This window comes from Arachis ipaensis, chromosome B7 (assembly GCF_059453495.1).
Source record: "Arachis ipaensis isolate K30076 ecotype BB chromosome B7, ASM5945349v1, whole genome shotgun sequence".
In the NCBI taxonomy this organism is placed as follows: domain Eukaryota; kingdom Viridiplantae; phylum Streptophyta; class Magnoliopsida; order Fabales; family Fabaceae; genus Arachis; species Arachis ipaensis.
This window is the reverse complement of record NC_142442.1, coordinates 137,242,156-137,252,673: the sequence shown is the minus strand read 5'-3', so window position 1 is coordinate 137,252,673 and position 10,518 is coordinate 137,242,156. Positions and strand designations below refer to the sequence as shown.

Here is a 10,518-nt window from a genome sequence, read left to right as displayed (position 1 = left end):
ATTTTATTAAAACAAATCATACATACCAAATTAAACAATAAATTTTAAAGTAAGTAATTTTAATTAAAGAAATAGACTCCTAAGGTTTAAGGGATATTTGTTTAGTATTATAGTAAAAATTATAAAAAAAAATAGTGATGTATATTATTTAGTGTTATTAGTAAGAGTTTAGGATTTAGTGACATGTATTAGGTTTTTTTAAGAAAATAGTTTGTAAATCATATAAAACAGTTTAAAACGCTAAACATCCATTAGAACTTGTTAATTAATTAATTTTAAAATTCTAAACATTGATCAGAACCTGTTAATTAATTAATTTGAAAATCCTAAAAGTCCATCGTAACTTCTTGATTATTATTTTAGTGGCATAAGACTAGAAATTTAGAATTTTGAAAAAAAATACCTTTTCCCTTGAGCCTTATTCCTTTTGGCCTCTTTTTTCTTTCTTAGTTCCTTTTAGCTTTGACTCTCTCTCACTCAGGATTGTCTATTTCAAACCATAGTGTCAGCCCAATTATTTTACCCCAATTGTTGTTGGATCATTAAAAAAGTCCAAGATCATAATCATCTTCATTAATGCATGAATTGGATATCAACTAATTAATTACTTATACAGTACTTTTTGGGCACCCTGTAAAGTTGTCCGAAACTTTACCAACAAGGTAAATACGTATTGTTTTTCTCCTTATGACACATACTTTTAGCACTAACTGAAAAATTTTCCTTTCAGCACTATAGTATAACCCATTTATATAATGAGAAATAATTTTTTGATTTTTTAATTAAAAAAATAAGTCTTTAATTAATTAAAAATATAAAAATATTTTTCATATTTTAAAATACAAAATATCTAAATCATTCTAAAAGATCTATTTATCCTTATATTATGAATGGAAAGAGTTAGATGTCTTATATTTTAAAAGGTAAAGAATGTTTTTGTATTTTTAATTATTTAAAAATTTATTTATCTTTAAATTAAAAAATTATAAATATATTTATTTTTTTTTTTCATTTTAAATTTAATAAAAAATTTATTTGTTTTCGTGATAAAAGATTAAAAAGTTATTTGTCATTTCTTTTTTTTTTTTTTTCTCTTTGGATGAGGCCTTGCTTTTATAAGTTAAAATTGGAATTTGTACGATATAATTGGGCCAATACAAACGGATATGTAAAGCCCAATTGAATTAGGCAATAGGGAGTTTGACATGAGAGAGAGAGAGTATTGAAGAAACAAAGCAATAGGGTTGATTAAGAGTGAAGAGAAAAAGGGGCACAGCGGTGGCAGCGGCGGAGGAGGAGCAGAAGTGAGAGTGAACCGGGACGCCGAGCACCGCCGCTGGTGCTTCAACAAATTCAATTCCAAAACACTGTTGCATGTTGATTCTTTATCGTGCTCTAAAACCAACTTTCATTAATTCTCTCTGCTGCTACTCACGATTTATCTCTCCAATGACAGATACCAATTTCAAACCTTTGTGTACCCTTACTCCCAATGTTGAACCCTCCACCATAGATTCCTCCAACCACACAGCTTCACCTACACGTGTTCAATCCACTCCGGAGATCGAAAAGAAGTATGTCCACCGTGTGTATGATGCAATTGCTCCTCATTTCAGTTCAACCCGATTCGCTAAATGGCCAAAGGTTGCTGCTTTTCTATCATCTTTGGCTTCTGGATCCCTTGTTCTTGATGCTGGATGCGGCAATGGCAAATACCTTGGTTTGAATCCTGATTGTTTTTTTATAGGCTGTGATATAAGTTCTTCATTGATTAAGATCTGTTCTGATAGAGGACATGAAGTTCTGGTTGCAGATGCTGTGAATCTTCCTTATAGAACCGGTTTCGGTGATGCTGCGATTTCCATAGCTGTGTTGCATCATTTAAGCACTGAATATAGGAGGATAAGAGCAATAGAGGAGTTGGTTAGAGTAGTTAAGAAGGGTGGTTATGTTCTGATTACAGTTTGGGCCAAAGAACAAGAGCATAGATCATTGATTAGCAAATGGACACCGCTTCCGGAGAAATATGTTGAAGAAGAGTGGATAGGACCGGGTAGTCCTCGTGCTCGGCCGGCTGCTTCGCCATTGCCTTTAACAAGTATTCCAGAAAATGAGGAGAGCAGCTCGGGTCAGGACAAGAAAGATTGTGATGATGGGTTGAAATTATTGAGAGATTTGAAGGTAGAGGACAATGTAGAGAATCAGCAGGAGTATTTTGTTCCTTGGCATTTGCCTTATCATCGCGCCGAAATTAGTGGCGCTTCTGCTCAGGCTCTTGCTAGTGGTCTTGCAACTAGAGATGACAAAAAGGGTGCTGTGGTGTATAATAGATATTATCATGTTTTCAGTGAAGGCGAGCTTGAAAGGTCATCTCTTTTTTCATCTCCTATTAGAATTTTTATACACCAATACAGAGCAAATCTTAATAAAGTTACTTCTTGGTTAATCATGGCTTTGTAAACCATTGAATCAAGTCTTCAGATGTAATGGTTTTTGTGCATCTTGTTATTGTTAATTGTTATGTTTTCATAATTCATATCTGAATATGGAGTGCATAAACAAAATAGGAAGAGATGGAGACATTAGATTGAACATCCTAGGTTTGAAGTTAGAAATCTTGCTTGAGTGATAGCCGGATGAGTTGCTATGCATGAGGATAAACCAGGGTCAAAATCATGATATTTTATATTTTACAATTTTAAAGCAAATGGTATTCAGAAGTAATGAAGAAAATAACTTTGAGATAAGTTAACACTATCATTGTGTCATTCATTGCCTCATGCATCTTCGCGGTACTAAAAAGTTACCTGCTGGTTCTGAAAGTCCATCACAAATTTACAATGAGCCTTCTATTTTTATTATTACTGCCTTGATATTATGTTTCAAATGCTTTGCATGATGGATGATTCTAACTTTTTTTCCCTTATCTTTTTGCAGCTTGACTACTGGAATAAACAATGTTAGAGTAGTTGATAAGTTTTTTGACAAGTCCAACTGGTGTATTATTCTTGAGAAGATTTCATGAATAGTAAAGAAACCTAGCTGATATGTAAAAACAAAACTTGGTTGCTGCCAACCTCAGACATATCCTGCGCATGATCGAGATCAGGCTGCATTCTCCAAGCAACCCCTTGCCCTTGTTTTTAATGTTCTTTCTCTTTGATTTCCCTATGCCCAATTTTGATTGTGACAATAGGGCATGAAGGACAACTATTTTGTGCATGTTGGGTTGTCGCCATTATTGCTGGTACCTTGTATGTGCTAAAAGTGCTGAACATCTTTTAGCACAATAGAGCAGTTACAATGATTTTATTTACCCAGCAATTTATTTGATGGTTGGAGATTGTCATGGGTTGAACTTATTCAATCATTTCAACAGTATTCGTGCTTTCTTTGTCGGCGACCCCAGGTGATTATAGCATCAGCAGCTACCTGAGACTCAGAGAGGATCTTTGGTTCAGTGATGGAACAGAGTCCTTTTTATTGTTAAGTGGCCACTGGCCACTGTCTACTTTGGAAGATGATGCGAGTAATTTAATACATGAAAATTTGTCTAATGCTGGATTTGGTATAGCAGGAACCGAATTTCCTGTAAGGATCTTATAAGTTATTTACTCATGCTTTGTGGTTAAGGAACTTAGACTCTCAGTTTCTTGTAGAGCTAGCCTGCCTTTGCAATTAAATTAGCATTAAGACTTCGATAAAGCTGTCTTCAAAATTTCAAACATTTAAGATAAATTAGTTAGTTATATTTTCACACTTTTGTGCTTTTATGACAATGTTTAGTAGTTAAATCCTTATGGGAAAGGAAACGAGTATTGATTTATTGGTTATTGCCCGCTTCAAAAACAGAAAAAAACAAACATTTCTACATCGGAGGATGTAATGATTAGATTAATTAATAGAGGAATAAAAGTTTGTACAAGATACACAAATTCAGAAATAGAATCCCATTGTGCATTTTGCAACAACGAGATTGCATGCTTTATTTGTCTTTTCCACAGGATGAAGCTCTTCCTATATGGTATATTTTATTTGATAGGGCATCACAAGTGGCATCTAACAACGAAAAAGAAAAGAGCAAGCAATAATAGAAAATACTCAAATAATGTTCTTAGACCAGGAAATAATAATACTGACTTTCCTCAAAGCCCACCTTTTCCACTTTGCGTATGTATTAAACAAATGCTGGGGAAAAAGTTTACAATATGAAGTTGATTACTATAGGGATAATATGGGTAATACCGTAATAGAATAGAAAATCAGTGTGGATTCATGTAATCATATTGCTATCTACAAAGTCAACCTTGATAGGACCAGCTAGGCGTTCAAACCCCATTCATAAGGTTGATATGTGACCTTAAACTCAGAAGTGGCAAGCATGTCCAATAATACCTCTGAATTAGATGGATCTAGGTAGTTTGACACATGCTTCAGTACCTCCACCTCGCTCTTGCCAAAATCTATACTGTACCTGAGAATGAGAGAACAAGGATAAACATTAGATGTCAAAAAAATGAAAGAAAAACTTCAGCACTACTCATTATCATGTAATTTCATTTACTAAACACCTAAGGTAATAGTTTCTGAATGTCTTTGTGTCTGTTCCATAATATCTATCTCTATAATTTTGTTACATTATTAAATCAGTGTTGTAACCTGTATATATTTACCCAATGTACCAAAAAGTGACCGCCGAGAAAGTGCTAGTTGAAGTGATACTTCCAAGTTCCAACCAGTCCTAAACTTAAAAATCAAAGCATGTTATAACAAAATGAACTTACCATTTAAGGATCTTATTGGCAGATGCATCCTTAGCAGCCAAATCAATCAGAATGCCTCCGCTTCTCAAGAAATTACGTGCTGCATCCGTTAATTCCTCGTCGATTTTTCCAGGTGAATAGCACCTAAGTGCAGGCCCTGATCGGCTACCACACACCAAAGCAAAATGAATGAGAGGTTCAGGGTAAGGGAGTGCCACCTGAAAAAAACAGGAGAAAATAGTGAGTCTTAAAGCCAGCATTCTCTTCAATTAGTATCTCAGTGAAAGCATATGTAGTGTTTCGTTGTCATGTTTATAGGAAATGCAATCAAAACTTAAAACTTAAGCTAAAATTAAAACTAAATGTATATAATAGGCTGATAGTTACATTGTATTAAACTATACACTGAACACAATGTTTTCAAAACACTCGCGCAATTTATAACCACAAAAAATATTTGAATCACTTGCAGTATCAGATTCAGATAAAATATATTAATGGCTGACCTTTAAGCGTCTATCTTTTGAACCAAATGGCTTCTTAAGGTTATAAGGAGGTCGCTGGTTTCCCCTCAATATACCATTTTGAATAGCTGAAAGAGAGTAGGTGGATCCACCAATAACATATTTGAACTCTCCAAATAATTTCCTTCTTTCCATTGCTCCAGAGGCATGACCTAATACCAATATTGCATGGATTGCCATCATATTGTAAAGATTGATAAAGAAAGCAAGCTTCTCTTCCCTAGACATATCCCAAATTTCCACTCTTTGAAGCTCTTCAACAGTTCTCAAATACCTAAAGGGGGGATCAGTGAAATATTCTGTGAATTACCAATGAAAAATACTTGCATAGTTCTGGAACACATTTAATGCATGCTATGGCAGATGGCGAAAAAAAAAAAACCTTGCAAACTCCTCACTTGCATGCAAACTTGTGTAATCAACACGACGTCCATCTTCAAAAACATAGGCTTCAAACATTGCATAAGACAGATACCTCAGCCTTGATGCAATTTCTGCTATAGGTTTTGGCTTCACAGTAGTTATACCCTTTGGAATGTTGTGGCATTGTGAAGCCACAATTGGATCATCATCCAAGAACCGATACAAATGATTACCATCTTCAAAGATATTCTCACTAGAGTAAAACAGTAAGGCACCATAGAATTGTCAACTCTCTGATAAAACATAATTGAAACAACAGAAATTGAAAGCGTCAAATAGAATGCTTGGACTTACTCAAGAACATGATAAAAGAAGAGTTTGCTAGCAAGTTTTCGTCCAAACTCAACAGCCTACACCACCAGACAACAATCACAAAGATAGTAACGACAATATGATGCTAAGAATTGTACCAAGATAAGCAATTGAAATATTTAGCAGATTTGTCTGATCATATGATTAACAAATATAAAATGATCAAAGCATATGAAACAATGACTACATATGAGGATTTCTGCATGGATTTTAGTTTTATATAGGGTAATTAAATCCATACCTCTGGCCTTTCCAGATACTGATCTTCAGACAAGAAATCTACAGCTTCTGACCCAAGAAAACAGTTAGTGAACCTGCGCATTTTGTGAAATCTGTCCTTCACAGGAATAGACTCTTTCATTTTGCGGACAATTACTGCAAGTTCATCAATTGCCCCACTACTGGAATCATCATCCTCACCAGAAAGAGGCGGCTGTGGTGCTTCGAACAATGGTGCTTCACCGATGAGAAAGTCGATCTTCTCATCAAGGTTGCCGGACTCTTTTAAGGTCTTTAGCTCACTCAAGCCACCTATAAGTATCTCATTGAAATAAACCTTTGGAACAGATGTTGATCCAGAAAACTTCTCCAGCTCTTTCTCTCTGCTGGGGTAAACATCTAGGTTGATTTCAACAAATCTAAGCCTTTTCGCACGCAAGAAGAGCCTTATCTCTTTGGATTCTTGGCAGCCAAGTTTGGAGTACAGTATAATCCTTCCTTTCATGTCGATGGGGGTATTTGGATTTCCATTCACCGAATCCCCCTGCTCAGTTTTGTTTTCTCCATCAACATCAGATGACTTCTTAATATAATTCAACGGATTCCATGCAGATTTCTGCCCTCCCTTTTCAGCAACAACAGTTGATTCACCCTCTTTTGAGGGATCTGAGATATCCTTACCTTCATCATCAAAATTACCCAAATCTCCTTCGCCGCGTCTTCCAGATAGGCGGCGGAGCATGGTGGACACTGCCACTGCACTTTTCTCCTTAACAAAGTTTTTCAGAGCCACTGCCTTCTCAACCATTCGCGGCGACTCTTGATCTCCATCCTGCTTACGAGTAGAAGTGGTCCGGAAACCTTCCAGCCCAGGAACCTCTGTTCCATCAAATACAGGCTCCATATTGTGGTCCTCACCCAGAACTTCATCCACCTTTTCATTCGTATGTGCTGATTCCATGTCTTTTCTGTCATCCTTCTCTTTATCCAGATTTAGCTCTAGTCTTGCAGGCTCACAATCTCCATTGGCACCCTCTTTATCACCAGAGTACTCTTGTCCATTAGTATTGACTTTAATTTCAGCTTCAGAGCCCTTGGAATTACTCCCTTGCACTTCTTGAATAGAACTAGTTTCAGATTGCAAATCCTTGCTCTCATCAACATTAACCAACTCAGATTTCACACCTTCAACCTCATTCATCTTATCCTGATCTTCAGTATTGTTAACCTTTTCGATCGAATGAACGCTCTCTTCATTCTTATCCACTAAATCTTGATGTTCCATGGTTAAAAATTTAAAATGAACCTAAGATTTCCTCGTCAACAATGCAAAAACTGAAAGTTTACCGAATAAAACATAAGCCCTGCGATATTACCAGTTACCAGTCCATATTACTATATATACAAAAAAGATTTAAAATACTAATCATCCGATTATTCTAATTTTAGATGGCAGCAGAGAAATATAGTAAGATTAAGACTAAGAACTAGAGCAACAGTGAAGTATTCCAATTCCAATAGCAGAACACATCGAATAATCAGGACTGTGAGAATACAAACAAAACAAAACAAAAAATGGCTAACAAATAAAAATTATGGCGTTCCAGGAGAGCAAAATATACATCGAAACAATTACGAAAAAAAAAAAAAAAAAGAAACGAATGAATAGAAAGTAAGTCAAGAAGAAGAAGAAAGAGCAGGAATAGCTTACTGTTAGAGATCCAATCCAATGAGAAAGTTGAAAAGAAGAAGAAGAAGAAGAAGAAGAAGAAGAAGATGAGAAGAGACTTAATTTTGATGCGTTATGAAAATGAAATTAAGACAGATTTTTTTATTGACTGATTCGTCGTGCAGTCCACATTATTTATTTATTTATTTGTTTTACTAATTTGATTATTTAGTTTATGGGGGGTTTTGGGTTTTGGTTTGCGTTGAAAGGGTAACATTGCGTTTGTTGAAAATTCGTTTTGATTATTTCATGTCGTTTGGGAAAAGGCAAGAAGCGGGAAGTCCGTGGGAGCAGCCCCCAGGCCCTCCTCCCTCTCTGCTAATAATTTTCTCCCTCCTTCTCGTTTCAAAAATAAATGCAATTTGGACACACCATTCAATCAATTATTCAATTGAATTATATAACAATTTAACCATGCTACTAAATGAAGACAAAATCAACGCTCAACAATAATTATACTGCCATAGTTTTCTAGTTTTATAGAAAGTGAGTGCAAAAATACTTGTAAGATTACACATGATGATGGATCTTAAAGCTAGGTAGGCCAAGAATTTTTCTGTGGAATGAAACGAATATATTTAAAATTAATTATATGTGGATTATATTTCTTATTATGTGGGTTTCTTGTTCTAAAAATAATTATATGTATAATAATTAAATTAAAAATAAACTACTTTTTTATTTATAATAGTTTATGATACTAATAAATTTACTCATACATGAATAAAATTAATTTTGTATTCATGAAAATAAATAATCTATTAATTTTTTATCTGTGAAAGTTAAAAATACTAATAAATAAAATTAACGTTTATGTATTTTTATCATACGAAAAGTATTTTATGGTATAACATTAATTTTGTTCATCCATGCATAAATTTATTAGTATTCTAAATTTTAATTAATGATTAGAAGTGGTAATTTACTTTTACCTTAATTAATTTAATGGTGATCCCTCCTATTTTTGTTGAATTATTAGATACTTCAAATAAAACTACTGTTGTCCTTCTACCGAAAAAAAAAAAACTACTGTTGTCCTAACAATAATTTTTAATGATAAAGATATTAATATTCGATGTTTTAGTTTTAGAATACACATCAAATGAAAATTATGGAAGATCCACGATACTTGTTTTATTTTTAAAAGTCGATTGTATGCTTTGTTTAACATTTGATAATTTAGTGTTTAGAATTAATTTATGATGTGTTATTATATAAGATAATTATAAAATATTAAATATATTTTATTTTAATTATACTACATTTAATATATTTTATTGAATAGAATAATAAGAACCTACGAAGTTATATACTTATTGTTCATACACTGGTCCAACACTAAGGCCCAGGTCCAAATACACTAAAAGGCCCAATCCAAAGATTAGCCTTCTTATTCACCGACCTCTTTAGAAGAGGTCGGACTCAACACGGACTTCTTTCCAAAGAAGTCGGGCTCAAGAGATAGCTGGCAGATAACACTTATTCAAATAAGTAACTACCCCTAAAATCTCTCAACCTACTTCTAGAAGCCATATCCCAACAATCCCTAGATAAAGGGACGGTTATCCACCTAAAAAAGTGGGTCTACTCCAACGGTGGTTATTCGATCACCACTATAAATACCCTGACACTCCTCAGGTACCTCTAAGTTCCAATACATTCTAAACCTGCTTAACCCCATGTACCACCCCCCATCTCTTGGAACACACAACTCGGAGGCGGCTCCCAGACGTAAACCAAGTCGGAGACCACACTCCTCCTGCGCTTGGGCCTCACAAACAAGCCCAACCACCGTCCGGTTCTAAGTAAGCCCCGGAACATTGGCGCCGTTGTCGGGGACCTGGAGCTCAACTCTTGATAATGGCGGATGATCAACAACATAATCAGACAATCACTCGACATGAATAAGATGCAAGCATGTTAAAAAGAAGCTGGAATACAGTTTCTATGGATACCAGAAATCCCGTAAAAACTTCTCCCAATGGGCAGAGGATATCAAATAGGGATGATGATTCTACTTCTACAGTTAAATTAGATTAAAAGAGAAGAAAGCACCGTCCCAAGGCCATTGTAGAAAGAAAACCAAGACGATCTCGAAAGCCAATTGAATAAAAGAATTTTCAATTCAGAAAATTCAATTGGCAAAAGAAGTTACGTGAAAAAAAAAAAAGACGAACTCGAAAGCCAATTGAATAAAAGAATTTTCAATTCAGAAAATTCAATTGGCAAAAGAAGTTACGTGAAAAAAAAAAGACGAACTCGAAAGCCAATTGAATAAAAGAATTTTCAATTCAGAAAATTCAATTGACAAAATAAGTTACATGAAAAAAAATGAACTTCAAAACCAATTGAATAAAAGAATTTTCAATTCAGAAAATTCAATTGGCAAAAGAAGTTACGTGAAAAAAAAAAAAAAAAAGAGGAAAAGGGAACGTGACTAATCCCAACCTCTTCGCGAAATAGGATAGACAATGACATCTGTGCCAACTTACAATCTCGGAAAAATCCATGATACCCACTCATTGAATGGAGCAGTTGCATGTTCCAA

The 10,518-nt window shown here is 34.6% G+C and overlaps 2 protein-coding genes across 4 annotated transcripts; one reads left to right on the top strand and one right to left on the bottom strand.

Annotated features, from left to right (window-relative positions):
* The first annotated feature begins 1,144 nt into the window (after window positions 1–1,144).
* LOC107606112 (S-adenosyl-L-methionine-dependent methyltransferases superfamily protein) lies at window positions 1,145–3,759 on the top strand. 2 transcript variants are annotated; one of them, XM_088493086.1, is made up of 3 exons: window positions 1,224–1,720; window positions 1,814–2,366; window positions 2,938–3,759. In XM_088493086.1, exons 1-3 carry the CDS (start codon window positions 1,375–1,377, stop codon window positions 3,023–3,025), a joined length of 987 nt encoding a protein of 328 aa, XP_088349212.1. In that variant the 5' UTR covers window positions 1,224–1,374; the 3' UTR covers window positions 3,026–3,759. The 2 variants fall into 2 exon arrangements, with proteins under 2 accessions (XP_016163579.1, XP_088349212.1); XM_016308093.3 differs by having other exon boundaries at window positions 1,145–2,366.
* Window positions 3,760–3,865: 106 nt separating this feature from the next.
* Window positions 3,866–8,293, bottom strand: LOC107606111 (uncharacterized). Of its 2 annotated transcripts, none has more exons than XM_016308090.3 (7): window positions 7,953–8,293; window positions 6,264–7,605; window positions 6,005–6,060; window positions 5,670–5,903; window positions 5,270–5,561; window positions 4,785–4,981; window positions 3,866–4,474 (listed from the first exon to the last, which is right to left on the bottom strand). In XM_016308090.3, exons 2-7 carry the CDS (start codon window positions 7,524–7,526, stop codon window positions 4,321–4,323), a joined length of 2,196 nt encoding a protein of 731 aa, XP_016163576.1. In that variant the 5' UTR covers window positions 7,527–7,605; window positions 7,953–8,293; the 3' UTR covers window positions 3,866–4,320. The 2 variants fall into 2 exon arrangements, with proteins under 2 accessions (XP_016163576.1, XP_016163577.1); XM_016308091.3 differs by having other exon boundaries at window positions 6,264–7,576; window positions 7,953–8,086.
* Window positions 8,294–10,518: the final 2,225 nt, after the last annotated feature.